The sequence below is a fragment of the Bos indicus x Bos taurus genome, chromosome X, assembly GCF_003369695.1.
Source record: "Bos indicus x Bos taurus breed Angus x Brahman F1 hybrid chromosome X, Bos_hybrid_MaternalHap_v2.0, whole genome shotgun sequence".
NCBI classification, from domain to species: Eukaryota; Metazoa; Chordata; class Mammalia; order Artiodactyla; family Bovidae; genus Bos; species Bos indicus x Bos taurus.
This window is the reverse complement of record NC_040105.1, coordinates 87,693,968-87,714,783: the sequence shown is the minus strand read 5'-3', so window position 1 is coordinate 87,714,783 and position 20,816 is coordinate 87,693,968. Positions and strand designations below refer to the sequence as shown.

The following is a 20,816-nucleotide window of genomic DNA, read 5'->3' as shown; positions in this document are numbered from 1 at the left end:
TTTCAATTTAAATGGAAATAGGAGTCATAATATTTTCTTTTATGCTGATTTTACAGTGGACTGATTGTGCCAACCTCCTCTTCCCTCACCCCCACCAATTCTTGAGACCACTGATTCATATTTTGAGATTTAGAATCTCTGGAGAAGTGCAACTCCTCTGTAAAGTACATCTCAGCCTCTCTTTCCCATCTCCTGCTACTATCATGCCTGCTCCAATAGAAGAAAAAACTGGGACTGGTGACACAGGAAGCAAGCCCAGGCAACTGAAAGCAGAGGGAAGTAACTGAGGTGAGGAGGCCATGGTAGGGAAAATGAGAATGACTGATGGAGAGCTAGCGATGCTAGAGCCAGAGGGAGGGAAGACAGGAAGAAGAAAGAAGAAAGTTAGAGATCAGAAAACAGCAAGAAGAGGAGAGAGGATTACAGTAAATCCATTACATATGAACCTTCATGTTGTGAACTTTCAAAAATGCAAACGTGAGATACATCAGCATCAGGTGTAAGTGAAATTGCAGCTTGCCCTCCATCTCTATTTCTGGCTATCCTTCAGCTCTACCATCTCCCACCTCCTCTCCCTCCTCTAGTCAGTAACTCTTCTTACCTGTTCACTCCATGCCAGCCCCCTGTATGCCAGCTGTTGTACTGTTCTACTGTACTTCTCAAAGTACTGTACTGTAGGATTAAATTTTTTTTCTTTATTTTTATGTTTATCTGTTTTTTATGTATTATTTGGGTGAAAAGTATAATTAACCTATGACAGTACAGCACTACATAGCCAATTGTATTCTTTGGGTACCTAGGCTAACTCTGTTGGACTTATGAACAAATTGGACTTACAACGCACTCTTGGAATGGAACTTGCTTGTGTGTAGGGGATTTCCTGTATATGGCTGGGGAGGGAAGAGGAAGGCAGACTCCAGGAGGAGAAACCATGTCACACATCGGCGGGTGAGATGCTCACCCATGTCTTGATATCCAGTGTCTCTGACATATGGCTGAACAGGGCAGCACAAGGAAACTGAGAAGTCCCTAAAGATTTGTGCACACTGCTCCTCCCCAGGTATTCAGGATAAGCTTGCCTCCTCTGATCAGAGAAGCCTATGTAACAGATTCAAGCAATGCAAAGATACAGCCATGCTTAATGTAAGGAGTGGGTCTCTAAAGCTAGAATTGCAAACTGGCCAGGCAGGGAAGATATCGGGAGTCGGGGGAGGTTGTGGCAAGGCGACATCCCTGTGAGTCTCTTCATATCACACCAGCCAGATGGCCAAGGAGGAGAGCACAGTGCATTCCTGCAGGGAAGCAACTTCAGCTGTTAGGCGCTTCCAGCGTCTGAAGTAAAAAGCCATGGCAAGTGATTTCCGTCTGAGGCAGCTGCCAAGACACCCCTCCAGAAGGTAAAACACTGTCAAACATGGCCCTCCATATCTCACTGCAACACTAGAAAATGCGATAAGACACTTTAGGGGCAAGGAACTGTCACGGTACAGTAATACAGGGTCTGACTTGGATCATCAGAGCGGGTGAGTTCTTTGAGATCACCCCGCCCAAACCCCTCACTTTATTGATGGTTAAACTGGGACCCTGAGAGGGGGGAACACCAGCCTAATGTCATCCAGTTGGCAGAGTTCAGGCCTGGCACTGTTTCTGGGTATCTAAAGCAGTGCCCTTGACTCCACAGCTGTGTATTTATCTCCTCCTCCAGCTCCTTGGCTCCTCTCTAACAGAAGCCTCCCTCACTAGTACAGATAATATATTCCATAAATCCTATACTGTCCCTGTGTGATCAAAGAGAGGATTAAGATAACCACAAACATCTGCTGGTCTACGACTGCATCTTGACTCAGGGCAGAGACACTGACTTTTAACATTATCATCAATTATCCTTGACCTAAATAACTATATTTAAAATACTCAGGGATCTTTGTTTTTTTTTTTGTTTGTTTGTTTGTTTTTTACCTCCCTCCCCTACCTTTAAACACCCAGTGGTTACTTCCCTGCACAGACACTTTCCCGTTACCCCCACAAGGAAGAGCAAGGGCAACTGAAGACCATTACCACTGCATAAGGCTACGAGGCTGTAAGCAAAAGGTTTGGTGGAGAGAAGGGTGAAAGCAATGTCAAAACGAAAGTTTGCGATTATCTTTTACTCACAATTATTCATAAAGAGGTCCTCACCTTGGAAAAAGAATGAATTGCTGGTAGTTAAACAACAGCATTTTGCCAAGTCTCTGGCATTGCTAGACACAGAGAAAGAAGCAATCAGGCAGAAGAAGCAGTCAAGGTCAAAAACCCAGAGGAGTTAGGTAGAGCAGAATCCCAAAGCAAGCTATGGGAACCAGAGTGTGGGAAGGAGCTGCAGTGAACAGCTCACAGTGAACAGGACTGAGAAGAGATATGGAAATGACTGCCCTGGCTCTCTGCCTTCTTTTAGCAGAATGGATTCCTCCCTAGAAGAGACTCTCATCTACTTCATAGCAACTTAAGAGCTAATTCAGATGAGCAAGGCTGGAACCATACCCAAACAAATTGGCTGGTTGGTTGGTCAGACCTTTGTGAAACAGTTTGTAAGTGCCTACTGCCCCTGCAGAGTCTAAGGACACCAAGTCTTTTCCCTTAAGGAGTTCATAAAGATAACGGAGAGCAGACAAATCACTAGATTGCTGCAGTTCAGGATGAGAAGAGTGGATAACCGTTTATCATGGAGAGCTTCTCCAGAGGTGAAGTCTGTTCAGTTTCAAAGGATGGGTAGATAGAAGCAAGTCAGCAGAGAAAAGATAGAGCTAGTGGAAGCACATACAAAGTAGAATGACATGTAAAGGGAGTGGCAGGTATAAAACCTGGAGCACATTAAATAACATAGCAGGTACTATAGACTGTAAATAGTCCATTTTTGTGTATGGTTTTGTCTTGTTTCTTTTTCTGAAGAGGGAGGCTCCTTGTGATGAAAGAGAATGCTGAAGAGAAGTCAAGGGCCTGCCATGGAGGACTTGATAAGCCTGCTAGAGTTAAGATTTTATTGTGGGATCTATGGGGAGCCATTGAGAGATTTTAAGCAAGATTTTCATGATCATATTTATGTTTTAGAAAGATGATGACAGCAGAGTACAAATGGATGGGAAACAGTGGGACTGGAGGGTGGGAGAGCAGTCTGGAGGCCATTATGGGAACTCAGGCAAGAAACTATATAGCTCTGGATTGAAGAAATAGGTATGGAGAAACGTGGATGGATTTTCTGAGCTTGATTTAGAAAGATAAATAGATGGGATTTGATGATGAAATGGAGGTGATAGTAGGGGAAAGAAAAAGAAGATAAGAATGGTTCTGGGATTTCCAGCTTGAGCAATGGAGTGCTCGGTGGGGCCATGCACTGAGATGGGGAAGAAATAGGTAGGACTTAGGAAGTATCATGTCTGGTGGGGGTTACTGGTTGAATTCTGTGTGATACATGTTTATGGTGCCAGTGAAACTCTAAGCAGAGATATCCAGCAAGAAACTGACAGTGCTGACCTGAAGCTATGGATAAAGGTCTGAGCTAGAGCTAGAGACTGAATATCTATCATTGTATGGGTGGTAGCTGAAATCCCTGGAGAAGGGAATGGCAACCCACTCCAGTATTCTTGCCTGGAGAATCCCCATGGACAGAGGAGCCTGGTGGGCTACAGTCCATGGGGTTGCAAAGAGTCGGACATGACTGAGTGACTAACACTTTCACTTTTCCTAGGAGAGAGCTACATTGAGAAAAGAAGTAGGATGAAGATAGAACCTTGGGGAGTTCTAGTCGGAATAGGGAAGAACCGGGAGAGTAAAGCATGATGACATCCAAGGGCACAGAGTGTTTCAGGAAAGAAGGAGGTGTCTCATGCAGCAGAGAAGTCAAAGAAGATAAGAATGAAAAACATCCATTATTTTTGGCAACAGGCAGGTTAGTGGTGACCAATGTGAGCAGTGAGGCCGGCCTGCACAAGGATGAGGAGTCAGTGGGCAATGAAGGCAAGATGTCTGAGCGCAGGTAACTGGAACAAGGTCTGGCCACCCCAGGAGGTCATGCACATGAATTGCTGTCGCTTTGGACCCACAGAGGTTAAGGACCACGGTGTCTGTTGTAATAGTGAGTCGGGGCATGGGTGTGGGGGAGGGCACCCAGAGAGAAAGGAAAGATGTGCACAGCAAAGCCCTGATTCAGGGGAAAAAAAAAAAAAAAGAAACAGCCTCTCGGTAGCCATGGCACCAGTCAGCTGACACAGGGAACGCCAGCTGTTTGCAGGAGGAGAGTAAATTTAAGGGCTGGTGGTGAATGCATCTGAGCTCTGGAATCCATGGGAAACACACTTCGTGCCAAAGAAGCAGCATGATGCAAGCCAGAGATAAAGAATTAAGAAACCTGGGCTGTTTCACGTGAAACTCAGGCTAGCCGCATCAGCTCTCTAGCTAGGACACAGCTTCCCCGGCCAAAAAAGAGGGGCCAACAGCCCTTATCTGGGGGCATCCAAACATTTCCCATAGTTTGAGATTTTCTGCAATAATGCACCCTTAGGTGGCACGGATAAGTAGGAGCTCCCCACTCTGTACGCAAACACCAGAACACTGTTAAAATGGAAAATTCTGAAATGTTAGTAAGGAATAGTAGGCTTAGAATAAAACCAGCAGTCCTGCCTGCTCCCACCTCAGAAAACACACTGATGGAGTATAATGCAGGGACAGCTTTCAAATCCAGGAGGGAAAAAAGGGCAAGGGATGGAAATGTCAACGTACAATGATTTGATCAATCCAATGGCAGAAGAAAAAAAAATACAACTCAAAAGAATGTTTCTTTCATATCATATGACATCCCTTATATGTGGAATCTAAAAAGAAATGATACAAATGAATTTGCAAAACAGAAAGAGACTCACAGACTTATAGAATGAGCTTATGGTTGCTTGGGAGAAGGGATAGTTAGGGAGTTTGGGATGGACACATACAGAGTGCTATATTTAAAATGGATAACCAACAAGGACATACTGTATAGCACAGCAAACTCTGCGCAATGTTATGTGGCAGCCTGGATGGGAGGGGAGTTTAGGGAAGAATGGATACATGTATATGTATGGCTGAGTCCCTTTGCTGTCCACCTGAAACTATCACAGCATTGTTAATCGGCTATACCCCAATACAAAATAAAAAGGTTTTAAAAAATAAAATATGGGAAAAAAAAGAATGTTTCTTCCAGATAAAAACACTTACCCCCAAGAAAGAAAGCTGGAAGTCAAAGATTAAATCCAAATTTAAATGTCCAGGGGAGATGGGGAGAACAGCTTTATGTAACATTACCAGGCATGTCATTTTTAACTTTGCCGTTTTCGGGACCTCCTTGGTGGTCCAGTGGTTAAGACTCCGCGCTTCCACTACAGGGGGCATGGGTTTGATTTTTGGTCAGGGAACTAAGATCTTGCACAGCCAAAAAGAAAAAAAAAAGTTGCCATTCTCCTAAAGTAGGCTGATTTAGCCACCAACAGGCTAGTGACCTTGGACAAGTCACTTAACAGCTTATTTGTTGCATACAGATTATGATACAGACCCTGAGAAAAAGATGCATTGGAAAGTACAAAGTGGCACGGCAACATTGGGCAAGGACTTTTTACAGGTAGAGCATACCTTCGAGAAATCAGTTTGAGATGACTTAAGCCCCAAAGAGTTGGATCCTAGTCACACAGAAGTGCTAGGTGTTGTGTAAATGTCTTAGTCAGTTCAAGAGGCCTTTGGCAAAGAAAAAATACACACTGCCCAGCAAGCTATGCGCTTAATGTCTCCCCAAGGCAGGAGGCAGGCCCGCCAAGGGCTGTGGCATATCTTAGGGATGACCCAACATTCCGTTCCACTCCCAACCCACAGAGCTTGAGAGGAACAGCTTGAAATCCAAATGGGGCCCTCTTCTTGGCTAAGGAAAACAGTCTCAAATCTTTCTGACATCTGCACAAAAGGGGTACTGAGGGGCTGCCCTGCAGGGTCAATGGTTGTGGGGCTAGTTTAAACAATCCTGCTTGGCCCTGGGAATGCAGGAGGGTAGGGAGGATGAGTAAAAAGACCTGGCTGCTCGGGCAGCTTCAAGCACCCATGTGCTCTGGATCGGCCCCACGTGTGGTGCCCTCTTGGTCTCCTTGGGAAATAGGACATCCATGCTCTTGACTCAAGAAATACAGTTTGGTTTAGTTCACGAACCTCAACAAACATTCCCAGAAACTTCAGGCTTTCACAAATAAACTTTTAGGAACATATTTGACTGTGTGGATATCGAGTGTTTTAAATATTGAAGAAAAAAGTCTATGCAATGATATTCTATTTTTCTCTGTCCCACGCCCCTTCAACCACTCATGTTTTCAAAGGAAAAGCCAGATTAGGGCCCCAGATGTTTGGAATCCAGATGAGAGTTCCTCACAGAGGAAATCCACTGCCTTCCATCTTCAAAGATCAAAATCTCAGCCAGGGGTGAAACAATGAGGTCATCATAAGCATGTTCGCCTGGTGTAGGACTGACCTCTGTTCAGAATATACAAGAATTTCTACTTTTAAATTCTCCCCAACCCCACCAACAGTTCAGAACTATTTCTCAGTTTCTCAGGGTTCGAGCAACTTCCTACCCCCCACAATCCATCAGGAAATGCCCTTCTGTGTCAAACTTCAAATCTCATCTGCTTCCACTTGAGCCATTTTTATTTGCTGTATCTTTGCAGGGGTAAAATAAATCCATAAGAATCACCCCTTAGGAAAATAGGGAGAGGATATGTCCAGAAAATTCACATAAGAGATACAAACATGCAATGAATATGTGAAAAGATGCTTAAGCTTTTATATAGTCTGGGAATTGGAATGATTTTCACCCATATTAGCAAAAATGTCAAGTGCTGGCAAGGGTACAGAAACTTCGACACTCTTGAACAACAGTGCTGACGGAGTGTAAATAAATTAGAATAGGTAATCTGTAGGGTACTTGTAGCTTTGAAAATTTAAAATGCTCATTGCCCTAATATCTAGTAATTCTGATCCTTTGTATCTATATTAAAAATGAGTACAAGGAGGCCTGTTCATGGATTTCCACTGCAGCACTTTCATTTTTTAAAATAGCAGAAATTTGGAAACAATAAGTGTTCACCAAAAGAGTAATGGCTAGATTAAACTGCGGGGTAGAGGAAAAAGATCTTAAGGATATATCATTTGACCAAACAAACAAATGAAAAAAGCACAGAGTATACACATACCATTATATTTTGGAGAAAAACAGAAAATGAAACTATTGAGTTAGCCAAAAAAGTTCATTCCAATTTTTCCATAAGATCGTATAGGAAAACTTGAATGAACTTTTTGGCCAACCCAATATTTTTATACATATTCATATATATCTATGATCACACACAGGAAAGACCAGAAAGACAATTGTGGGACTGCGAGAACATCAAGGAAGATGTTGCTTTGTCTGTGTTGCTTGCTGTTGTTTAAGAACGTATTCACATATTTGTTGTAGAATTACTATTTTTTTCCAAAGTGTTCCCTGATTGTAGATCAGAGGCAAGAACGTGGGCCTCAGTGACTAGAGTGAACAAGACTTCCCTGGGAGACAGCAGTGGGTAAAGTAAATAGGCGAGAAATCAAAAGACCCAGGTAATAGTCTGAATCTGTCATCAATTTGCTGTGTGACCCTGGGAAGTCATCTTCCTTCTCAGAGTCTATTTCCTCTATACAAACTGTGGTTAAGATGAGAAGCTCATGAAGATATCTTCCCTTTCTGATATTTTATGATTCTCTGAGTCTGTGCCTTTACTATACAATAGGTCTGGCCCGTTTTGATTTAGAGATGGCTTTTTATACTTTTCCTTCAAATTCTGGCAGACTTTGACATTTCACTTTCCTGCAAATGGAAGATAATGAAAGAGGAGGTGGAGCGGTCACTCTGTTCTCTGTTCAGCTGTTTTTGAGGGTTTGGTTGACCTATTAATGCTACTTTTCTTTGACAATATAAGCTCTTAGGCTTGTTTGAGTGTGATGAGAGTGCAGATACAATGCTGGAAGTCAGAAGATCTGAATTCTACAGGGTGGCCATAAATTCAGAAAACATACTAATAGATTGGATTTTATTGTTTTATAGATTGAAGCCCCTTGAATCCTTTGGCTGAGTTATACTGAAGATGCAGGTTTTTTCAGTGCAAATCAAAAATACAAGTCACCCAGGGCAATACATCACATATGCATAGAGGATTGATAGAAATGCTGTGTCAAGGCACTGTGTTCATTGCAATCTGCACAACAGTTTGAACTGGGCATGGCTATTAAAGGACAATGTATTGAATAAATCACATAATGTTATGCAACATGTCCCATGCCTTAACATAATAGCTATAAATCATTCTTTATGTATAGTCACCTCTATTTTTAGACTTTATGGCTACCCTATACCCTTGATTTTGGATGAATCACATCCCTAGTCTGGAGATAACAATCAGACCACTTGTTCCCCAGAGTGGTAGGGAAGGACCAAGTGGATATAAATGAGCTATGGGAATTTACATGTATCTACAAACATATCATAATATGCACAACCTAATTGCCTTTTGGAAACAGTCCAGATGAAACCTGGAGGAAACCTTGGCATTGAGTCAATGAAAGAAACCTCTTCACGATCCCTCAGAGATTGACCGATCTAGTTCTGTCTATCATTAGTTCGCAAAGCTCCTTCCAGCTGGTCCTCATCACTTTGCTTGCTCCGTGAGGTCACAAGAGTAAATTCTAAGCAGTTTAATTCTAAAGAAAACATACACACTTCAGAAATCGGCTCCTGTGACTATTTGTCTTTCAACAATGAAAGCAGCAACTTACTCTGGCTCCTTTCTCAGGAGAGCACTTACAGCCCCCACTGCAGTCTTGGCCCCCACATGGCTTCCCATAGGGCTTCTTCTCTCCCTATTAAAAAGAAAATAAAAAAAAGTTAGTGCACCATGTGAAGCAAAAAGCAATGCTGCCCAGGGAGCATAATCCGCGGCCACACTCCTACTAACCAAATAAATCAGAGCAGCTTAATCATCTCACTTGATGGTGTCATGAGTCACATGAAATAAAAAGTCATCTTAAGCAAGCACCCTTTTAGGTCACGTCTAAGCCTCACTAAGGCTTCCCAGATGGCTGAGTGGTAAAAAATCCTTCTGCCAATGCAGGAGATGTGGGTTCAATTCCTGGGTCGGGAAGATCCCCTGGAGAAGGAGATGGTTATCCACCCACTCCGGTATTCTTGCCTGGAAAATTCCATGGATGGAGGAGCCTGGCGGACTATAGTCCATGGGGTTGCAAAGAGTCAGACATGACTTAGCAACCAAACCTCAACATACCTCATTAAAGAGCCAGTTTGATAGCTGGTTGGGGAACTGTGGCTTAAATACTCGCTCATCGGTAGACATTCCAGTCATAAAATACAAGAGCATTTCTCTATATGGGGCTGGAAATAGACTCTAGACATACCCTGTGTCCCACTGGACATATATCCTTGCACTCACTGAGAAAGCAGTGGCTGTAGCAGAGAACTTGAGAGAAATTCAAGTGCCAGCAATGTAATGGTAGAAGCAAGTGCCCACCTTGCACTCTGCCTTCAGAACTGTTTTCTTCAGGCCCCACTTTCAGCACAGCATTCAAACCTTACAGTGACGCCCCGGGGCCCAGTTAGTCAGATCCAAGTTCCTGAGGTGATATTGTACAGTATCCCCTCAAACTCGCCAACTTTCCTTTTCCTTCTTTGCTTTATGATGAATATGATTACTAGCTGAATTTCTACAAGCCCCTGCCCACTACATGACCTGCCAGGTGCTGACCCTCTCTGCTTTCTTCTCCTCTGCTCTCTCCCTGGCTCACTCTGCTTCAGTCACAGTGGTATTCAATCCATTCACCTGTTCTGCCTCAGGGACTTTGCCCCAGTTGTCACTTCTGCCTGGAATGCTCTTCCCGGAGATGTTTTTGATAGCTGGCCACTTTTTATCACCCAAGTCTCAGTTCAACTGTCTGTTCTCAGAGAGTCCTTTCCTTGCCACTCAACCCCAAGCGGCCCCTAGTTCCTTCCAATCATACCACAATGCTACCTTTCAACATTAAACATTCTGTCTCTCCCCATTAGAATGTAAGCTCCGTGTAAGTAGGGACCTTATCTGTGCTGTCCAACATTGCATTCCCAATGTGACAAATGTTTGATGACCTCATGGAGCTGGAATTTGAACACAGGTCTGGTTGACTTCAATGCCTTGATCTTAATCCTTATGTCTTAGTGTTTTCTAAGTCTTCTGTCTCAGTGCAAAGACCCCCAAATCAGGAAACTGCCATTCTGACCCTATCCACCTTGGGGAAAAAGCAAAACATAAATTCTAACTATTATCTGAAATAAGAACTTTATCTCTGGGATGGATTTAGTATCATCCAACTTTTTTTTTGTTTAATGTTGGCTGTTTTTTTTTTTTTTTCAAAAGAGAAAGGCATATTTATGAGCCAGCCTCACACTTAATCATTCTTGCCTCTTTGTACTGTGAGCCTTTTCCTGCTTCCCAGGGAGCACTGTGAATTTCTCAGATGGTCTCTTATCTCTTTAGACATTCCCGCAACCCTTTATCACCACAACACCTCGGTAATAAGGTAGTGATGGCAGAGCTATGACAAAATATTGCTATTTTAGATTCCAAACACCTTCCTGATATGAGATATTTTATCTCTCTCCTATGCCTTTGACATGGTAAGTGCTATTGTACACTTTCCAGTTTGCCCTCCACTTTATGGTATACAGGACAGGCAAGTTTTCATAAGGGTGAGATCAAGAGGTGCCGTGGGAGGCAGAAGCTGCAGGCTGGGATGGAATAGAGAATAGGGAGACAGCAACATTGAACTGAATCCTCACTGATGCTGTGCTCCCTTTGTCTAATGTTGAGTACTATATTTCCTGGGATAATGGATCATTTCTATTGGCTTTTCCATATAGTTCTGTATTTTCCAAGTAGTCTTCAATGAACACACATAATTAGTAAGAAGAAAATAAAACCAGTATGTAACCAGATAATACATTCATCACTTTCAAGGGAGTGGACTCAACAGGCATTGCCAAAGTTGAAGTGCTATCTGTTTGTAGCTATGGCCTAATTTCAAGCATTGCCCTTTATATGTCCCATAACATTTGTCTACTATGGACCCAAAGTTTTCAGATCTCTAGTATGGAGCAAGGAGGCTGGAGGCAAGGGAGCTGGACAAGACAGTGGGGGGAAATCCCAATAACAGGAGCTGAACAAAAATGTAAGGAGCAGAAGCTAAGGTTTCTTAGGAACTTGGCAGAACAAGGAAGCAAAAACACCCAGCTAACAGACAGGAAGCCGTCACTGTCTTCTGTCACTGAGGAAAGTAACCAGAGAAGCCCCACTGGCCACAAGGCAATTTCCTGTAATGCTGGCCCTGGCAGTTCCCGCAGGAGTCTTCAGTTACATTGAGGGGTGGAGGGAATAAAAGGAGTGGCTTCCAGGGAACATGGCAAGATCAAGCACAGAGGAAGTCTCTGCCCTATCCTGGCTTGTCTGTGGACATGCTAACCCCTGCTAAACCAGGCTACATCACTGGTGTCATTCCCATCGTGGAATGCTCTCTCCCTCTCTTAAAATCCAACCACTTCTTATAGCCACAGAAAATTAGAACCGGAAAGGCCCTGAGAGATCCCTGAAGACACTGGGTCTTAACTCTATCAGACCAGCACATCATTATTTATTTATTTATTATTAAATTTTTAACTAGAGGACAATTACTTTACAACACTGTGATGGTTTCTGCCATCCACCAACATGAATTGGCCATAGGTATACATAGGTCCCCTCCCTCTTGAAACCACCTGCCTCCCCATCCCACCCCTCTAGGCTGTTACAGAGCTCTAGCTTCGGGTTCCCTGTGTCATACAGCAAATTCCCACTGGCTATCTGTTTTCCATATGGTAATGTATGTGTTTCAATGCTATTCTCTCAAATTATCACACCCTCTCCTTCTCCCACATAGTCCAAAAGTCTGTTCTTTATGCCTGTGTCTCCTGTGCTGCCCTGCAAGTAGGGTTATCAGTACTATCTTTCTAGATTCTGTATACATGCATTAACATATGATATTTGTCTTTCTCTTTTTGACTTACTTCACTTTGTATAATAGGCTCTAGGTTCATCCACCTCATTAGAACTGACTCAAATGTGTTACTTTTTGTAGCTAAGTAATATCCTATTGCACATATGGACCACAACTTCCTTATCTATTCATCCGTTGATGCACATCTAGGTTACTTCCAAGTCCTCACTATTGTAAATAGTGCTGCAATGAACACAGAGGTACATGTGTTTTTTCAATTATGATTTCTTCAGGGTATATGCCCAGTAGTGGGACTGCTGCGTCATATAGTAGTTTTAGTCCTACTTTCTTAAGGAATCTCCATACTGTTCTGCATTAGCAGCACACCATATTTTATTATAAGTATTTATCATTCTTTCTTGATTCATGGAAAGAAAATCATAGGAATAAGTTATAATGAAGATGTAAGCATGGCGCAGGCGGCTGCGACAGCACGCCATGGCGTGGCTGAGAGGAGCAGCCCCACGTCGGAGGTCGGGCGCAGCAGTGGAGAGTACCAGACTGCGATGGCGCAGGAACCGCCGAGAGGAGCTACCCCGCATCTGAGGTCGGGGGCGCGGCCGAGAGGAAATAACCAGTGTCCGAGGTCGGGGGTGGTGATGAGAGGAGTTACTCTGCATCTGAGGTCAGGGGCGGCAGCCGGGAGGAAATAACCAACGTCTGAGGTCGGGGGTGGTGATGAGAGGAGTTACCCTGCGTCTGAGGTCAGGGGCGGCGGCCGGGAGGAGCTACCCCACACCCCTAAGCCAGAGGCCAGGGGCGATGGCTGGGAGGACCTACCCCACGCCCCCATGCCCAAGGCCAGGGGCGGCGGCCGGGAGGAGCTACCCCACGCCCCTAAGCCTGAGGCCAAGGGCGGCGGTGGGGAGGAGCAACCGCAGGACCAAGGCCAGGGGCGGTGGCCGGGAGGACCAACCCCACGTCCAAGGAGCCGTGGCTGTGCGGGCGCAGGAGGGCCTAGAGGAGCTATCCCACACTGAAGGTCAGGAAGGGCGGCAGTGAGGAGATACCCCTCATCCAAGGTAAGGAGCAATGGCTGCGCTTTGCTGGAGCAGCTGTGAAGAGATACCCCATGCCCAAGATAAGAGAAACCCAAATAAGACGGTAGGTGTTGCAAGAGGGCATCAGATGGCAAACACACTGAAACCATACTCACAGAAAACTAGTCAATCTAATCACAGTAGGACCACAGCCTTGCCTAACTCAATGAAACTAAGCCATGCCCGTGGGGCAACCCAAGACGGGCAGGTCATGGTGGAGAGATTTGACAGAATGTGGTCCACTGGAGAAGGGAATGACAAACCACTTCAGTATTCTTGCCTTCAGAACCCCATTAACAGTATGAAAAGGCAAAATGATAGGATACTGAAAGAGAAACTCCCCAGGTCAGTAGGTGCCCAATATGCTACTGGAGATCAGTGGAGAAATAACTCCAGAAAGAATGAAGGGACGGAGCCAAAGCAAAAACAATACCCAGCTGTGGATGTGACTGGTGATAGAAGCAAGGGCCGATGCTGTAAAGAGCAATAGTGCATAGGAACCTGGAATGTCAGGTCCATGAATCAAGGCAAATTGGAAGTGGTCAAACAAGAGATGGCAAGAGTGAATGTCGACATTCTAGGAATCAGTGAACTGAAATGGACTGGAATGGGTGAATTTAACTCAGATGACCATTATATCTACTACTGCGGGCAGGAATCCCTCAGAAGAAATGGAGTGGCCATCATGGTCAAAAAAGGAGTCCAAAATGCAGTACTTGGATGCAATCTCAAAAACGACAGAATGATCTCTGTTCACTTCCAAGGCAAACCATTCAATATCAGGGTAATCCAAGTCTATGCCCCGACCAGTCACACTGAAGAAGCTGAAGTTGTACAGTTCTATGAAGACCTACAAGACCTTCTAGAACTAACACCCAAAAAAGATGTCCTTTTCATTATAGGGGACTGGAATGTAAAAGTAGGAAGTCAAGAAACACCTGGAGTGACAGGCAAATTTGCTTGGAATACGGAATGAAGCAGGGCAAAGACTAATAGACTTTTGCCAAGAAAATGCACTGGTCATAACAAACACCCTCTTCCAACAACCCAAGAGAAGACTGTATTCATGGACATCACCAGATGGTCAACACCGAAATCAGATTGATTATACTCTTTGCAGCCAAAGATGGAGAAGCTCTATACAGTCAGCAAAAACAAGACCAGGAGCTGACTGTGGCTCAGATCATGAACTCCTTATTGCCAAATTCAGACTTAAATTGAAGAAAGTAGGGAAAACCACTAGACCATTCAGGTATGACCTAAATCAAATCCCTTATGATTATACAGTGGAAGTGAGAAATAGATTTAAGGGCCTAGATCTGATAGATAGAGTGCCTGATGAGCTATGGAATGAGGTTCGTGACATTGTACAGGAGACAGGGATCAAGACCATTCCCATAGAAAAGAAATGCAAAAAGCAAAATGGCTGTCTGGGGAGGCCTTACAAATAGCTGTGAAAAGAAGAGAAGTGAAAAGCAAAGGAGAAAAGGAAAGATATAAACATCTGAATGCAGAGTTCCAAAGAATAGCAAGAAGAGATAAGAAAGCCTTCTTCAGTGATCAATGCAAAGAAATAGAGGAAAACAACAGAATGGGAAAGACTAGAGATCTCTTCAAGAAAATCAGAGATACCAAAGGAACATTTCATGCAAAGATGAGCTCGATAAAGGACAGAAATGGTATGGACCTAACAGAACCAGAAGATATTAAGAAGAGGTGGCAAGAATACACAGAAGAACTGTACAAAAAAGATCTTCACGACCCAGATAATCACGATGGTGTGATCACTCACCTAGAGCCAGACATCCTGGAATGTGAAGTCAAGTGGGCCTTAGAAAGCATCACTACGAACAAAGCTAGTGGAGGTGATGGAATTCCAGTTGAGCTATTCCAAATCCCGAAAGATGATGCTGTGAAAGTGCTGCACTCAATATGCCAGCAAATTTGGAAAACTCAGCAGTGGCCACAGGACTGGAAAAGGTCAGTTTTCATTCCTATCCCAAAGAAAGGCAATGCCAAAGAATGCTCAAATTACTGCACAATTGCACTCATCTCACACACTAGTAAAGTAATGCTCAAAATTCTCCAAGCCAGGCTTCAGCAATATGTGAACCGTGAACTTCCTGATGTTCAAGCTGGTTTTAGAAAAGGCAGAGGAACCAGAGATCAAATTGCCAACATCCGCTGGATCATGGAAAAAGCAAGAGAGTTCCAGAAAAACATCTATTTCTGCTTTATTGACTATGCCAAAGCCTTTGACTGTGTAGATCACAATCAACTGTGGAAAATTCTGAAAGAGATGGGAATACCAGACCACCTGATCTGCCTCTTGAGAAATTTGTATGCAGGTCAGGAAGCAACAGTTGGAACTGGACATGGAACAACAGACTGGTTCAAATAGGAAAAGGAGTTTGTCAAGGCTGTATATTGTCACCGTGTGTATTTCACTTATATGCAGAGTACATCATTGGAAACGCTAGACTGGAAGAAACAAAAACTGGAATCAAGATTGCCGGGAGAAATATCAATAACCTCAGATATGCAGATGACACCACCCTTATGGCAGAAAGTGAAGAGGAACTAAAAAGCCTCTTGATGAAAGTGAAAGTGGAGAGTGAAAATTTGGCTTAAAGCTCAACATTCAGAAAACAAAGATCATGGCATCCGGTCCCACCACTTCATGGGAAATAGATGGGGAAACAGTGGAAACAGTGTCAGACTTTCTGGGCTCCAAAATCACTACTGATGGTGACTGCAGCCATGAAATTAAAACACGCTTACTTCTTGGAAGGAAAGTTATGACCAATCTAGAGAGCATAATCAGAAGCAGAGACATTACTTTGCCAACAAAGGTTCGTCTAGTCAAGGCTATGGTTTTTCCTGTGGTCATGTGTGGATGTGAGAGTTGGACTGTGAAGAAGGCTGAGTGCCGAAGAATTGATGCTTTTGAACTGTGGTGTTGGAGAAGACTCTTGAGAGTCCCTTGGACTGCAAGGAGATCCAACCAGTCCATTCTGAAGGAGATCAGCCCTGGGATTTCTTTGGAAGGAATGATGCTAAAGCTGAAACTCCAGTACTTTGGCCACCTCATGTGAAGAGTTGACTCATTGGAAAAGACTCTGATGCTGGGAGGGATTGGGGGCAGGAGGAGAAGGGGACGACAGAGGATGAGATGGCTGGATGGCATCACTGACTCGATGGATGTGAGTCTGAGTGAACTCTGGGAGTTGGTGATGGACAGGGAGGCCTGGCGTGCTGAGATTCATGGGGTTGCAAAGAGTCGGACATGACTGAGTGACTGATCTGATCTGATCTGAAGCAATAATTTGGAAAGCACCTATTATGCCATAATTATATTGCAAAGAAAAAACAAAAGTCATCTATAAGGCTCAAGACGGAGGGGATATACATATAGCTGATTCACTTTGTTGAGCAGAAAGTAACACAACATGGTAAAGCAATTGCATTTCAACAAAAAAGTCATTTATAATGAAACAATATGTATTTTCATATGTAAATGCTCATACATGGCTTTATTAGAAGATGTAATGAAGTCATCAGAGGCCCACAGCTAGATGCAGAATCATCAGGAATGTTACTGTCTGCTGAAGCAGAATGATTCTGGAATGTGGTATTGCTGATTCAAGTACTACAATTGGAGTTGCTATTAGTGTAGTGATTGTCTGAAATGGTGAATAACTCATGGGAAAGTTCTGGAGAAAAAAAATTCATTCTTTGATTACTGGGTAGTTTTCATTAGTAATAATAAAAAGATATACATCCATTTCAGTAAGTAAAGTGTGATTATGTTCAGAGTTTTCACCTCCATGAATATCCAGGGGTATTCCAAATGTAGCATAGGATGAAGGACAATTCTTTGTAGTGTATGGAACATCTGTCATACTTGGTGCCTACCTAAGAGCTTTTCCCAATCATTTTGACCAAAATTGCTCTCAAAATACCTCCTGGGAGTAGAATATTTCAATTAAGAACTATTCGTTTAATCCACGGAGAAGGCAATGTTATCCCACTCCAGTACTCTTGCCTGGAAAATCCCATGGATGGAGGAGCCTGGTAGGCTGCAGTCCATGGGGTCGCTAAGAGTCGGACACGACTGAGTGACTTCCCTTTCACCTTTCACTTTCATGCATTGGAGAAGGAAATGGCAACCCACTCCAGTGTTCTTGCCTGGAGAATCCCAGGGATGGGGGAGCCTGGTGGGCTGCCGTCTATGGGGTCACACAGAGTCGGACACGACTGAAGCGACTTAGCAGCAGCAGCAGCAGTTTAATCCAAATCACCCATTGTACAGATGAGAACACTGGAGGAAAGTACTTCGGCCCAGGTCACACTGGTAGAGAGTAGACCGTAGCACTTCTGATCCTAATTCCATATTTTCCCTCTATTCAATACTTCTCAAGACCAATTTCAAGTTCCATTTCTTTCATGATTACTCTAGTTCAGGGAAAATATATCCCACTCATTGGGCAAGTATCCTTACAATGTTCCTTAAGCTGAGAATCTTGTTTCCTCAACCAAACAGTAAGGCTTTATAAGGGAAAGGTCAACCTATTTTGCTGTTGTTGTTTAGTCACTAAGTTGTATCTGACTCTTTTGTGATTCCATGCACTGTAGTTCACCAGGCTCCTCTGTCCCTGGGATTTCCCAGGCAAGAATATTGGAGTAGGTTGCCATTTCCTTCTCCAGGGGATCTTCCCGACCCAGGGATCAAACCCATATCCCCTGCTTGGCAAGTTGGTTCTTTACCACAGAGCCACCTGGGAAGCCACTTTCTCACTTACTTCACTTTGTATGACACACTCTAGGTCCATTCATAACTGTACAAATGACCCAAATTCATTCCTTTTATGGTTGTGCAATATTCTATCATACATATGTACCATATCTTCTTTATCCTGTCAATGGACATTTAGGTAGCTTCAATGTCCTAGCTATTGTAAATAGTGCTGCAGTGAAACACTGAGATACCTGTGTCTTTTTACATTATGGTTTTACTCAGAATTTCTGTAACACTTTTGTTTCTCTCTAGAGCTGACAGTTAAGGGGTATGCAACGATATGGCCACAGCAGATTGTCTATGATGGATGTCTACTCTGCTTGGTTAGAACATCTATTTGGATTTGATGATGTCTGTGTAAATATTGTTAATGTTATTACTACTTCACACTTCTATCCCTTTGCTGATGCTGGTTCAATTGTCTAAAATGACTTCCCTATCCCTTTTCCCACTTATGACCGGCCGAACTTCTACTCATTCTTAAAGCCTAGCTTAAACACCATCTTATTGGTGAATGCACCCTCAAATTCTACCTTCTTGGCAATTTCAGGCAGAAGTTCTTACTCCTTCCTCTTTGTTAAGGGTGAATTGCCATATTTGCCTCAATCTTCTTGGTTCTGCCAATCAAACTGGGCACAGTACTCTGTTTTATTCTCTATAGCCCTTGCCCAGCAGATACTCAGGAAGGGCTGTGAAATGATCACTCTCAGAACAACTGAGTTACAAGTGTTAGACCAGGTCCACTTGGGCTCCTCCCTCTCTCTTTGGGTTCCTGAACTAAAGAATGACATCACAGTGTTCCCTCCACAAGCCAATGTGCTTTTCTAGGCATCACCAGTGTCTTCTGGCATGAGTGGTGGCAGGGATGATCACCACACAAAAGGTAACACAGGAAGCAAGATGGAATCTAAGAGCAGCCTAATTGGAGTGACTGAATGGTTGGCAAATGTGAGTTATCCTTGTGAGCAATTCCTCCAGAAGCTTAGTTCACAGAAGGTTGGCTGTGCAACATTATCTTTTGACCAATTCACTCCACAAGTATTTCTTTAGCACCTGGACCTGGCAACCCACTCCAGTATACTTGCCTGGAGAATTCCATGAACTGATGAGCCTGGTGGGCCACAGTCCATGAGGTCACAAAAGAGTCAGACACGACTAAAGCAGCTAACACTTTACTTTCACTTCTTTCATATGCTAGACACGGGAGAAAGAGGCTGCATCGTACAGCCACAAGGGAAACCAAATCCTTGTTCTCCCGGTGGTTTATCATCCAGAGGGGAACACAGAGAGGAAACAAATAAATATTACATCCATGTTTGTCAGATGATACATGTTAAGGAGGAAAATAAAGCAGGGTAAGAGGGATAGGAAGTATTGGCATCAGGTTGTTACTTTATTTAGGGAAGTCAGGGAAGGCTTTGCCCAAAGGTGACTTTGGAGCAGATAACCTTGCTTCTTAAAGCACAATTCTTGGTCCAGCATCAGCAGCACTGGAAATCTGTTAGAAATCCAATTCTTGGGCTTCCCTGTTGGCAGCAATGAGGCCAGAGTACTGGAAAGGAATGGGTAAGGTGAATGGGTTAGATGATGAGGCCAGAGCTGTAGCAGGGGCCAGAGAATGGAAGATTTTTATAGACAACTGTAAGAACCTATGCCTTTGGAAAAACACTGAATGGTTCTGAACATAGGAGTGACACTCTAGCTTCATGTGAACTGTGGTGGGGCAAGGATGGACACAGGAAGGCCACCTAGGAAGCTGTTGTGGTAGTCCAACAGCAAGATGATGGTGGCTTGGATCAGAGGGGTGGTTGTAACAACTGGCAGAAGTAGAAGGATTCTGGGTATGTTTTTAAGGCAGAATAGCTAGGACTGGCTGATGGATTGGATGTGGGATATACCTGAAAGAGAGGAGCCAAAAATGACTCTAAGGAATGGATACATGTATATGTATGGCTGAATCCCTTCACTGTTCACCTGAAACTATCACACCACTGTTCATTGGCTACACCCCAACACAAAATAAAACGTTTAAAAAATGACTCTAAGGTTTTTGAACTAAGCAACTAGAAACATGAAATTATCATTTATTCAGATGGAGAAAAAGCTTTTGGGGGGCATCAGGAATTCTGGTGTCGAGATGTCTATTAGACATCTAATGAGAAATCAAGTAGATGGCTGGAGTTCAAGGATGATGGCTAGCTTGGAGATATGCATGTGGTACCTTAGTATAGAACCGACTATGTTATGGTAACAAGCCCCAAATCTCAGTAGTTCAACACAACTAAGGTTCACTTCTTGCTCATGTTACCGATGAGGTAAAGGCAGCTCTCCTTAGTGGCTTTCTTTCAAGGGTGACTTGGACATCCAAGCTACTTTTGTCAAGCAACTCCACCATCTTGCTTTTAATTGCCCTGACCATGTCCCTATTTTCCTTAACAAAAACTAAACACATTGGACAACCTAATAGCATGGAAAATAGAAGAAAACAGGAATTATTTGGTGAGCACCATCTCTGCCACCACTGGTATGATATAAAGCTACAAGACTAGATGAGGTCACCTAGGGAATGAACACAGATAAAGGGGAGAGGAGACTGAGCACTGAGGTGCTTCAATGTTAAGAGAAAATGAGAAGGTACCAGAGACAGAGTCTGATAAGGAGGAGCCAGTGTGATAGGTAGAGAACAAATATAGGGAAAGGTCCCAGCAGGCGAGTAAAGAAAGTATTTCAAGGAGAAAAGGATGATACAATGTACCAAATTGTTGATAAGTCAAGTAAGGATGAGATAAGAATATACCAATGGATTTAGTAATGTGATCTGGACCAGA

The 20,816-nt window shown here is 43.5% G+C and overlaps 1 protein-coding gene across 2 annotated transcripts in view; it reads right to left on the bottom strand.

The window, feature by feature from the left end:
* The window catches only part of COL4A6 (collagen type IV alpha 6 chain), a 337,616-nt gene that overhangs the window by 178,752 nt on the left and 138,048 nt on the right, over positions 1 to 20,816 (bottom strand). For both annotated transcript variants that reach the window (XM_027534988.1, XM_027534989.1), the window contains exon 3: positions 8,851 to 8,934. In XM_027534988.1, the coding sequence (XP_027390789.1) occupies positions 8,851 to 8,934 (84 nt within the window). The remainder of the gene's footprint in view (positions 1 to 8,850; positions 8,935 to 20,816) is intronic.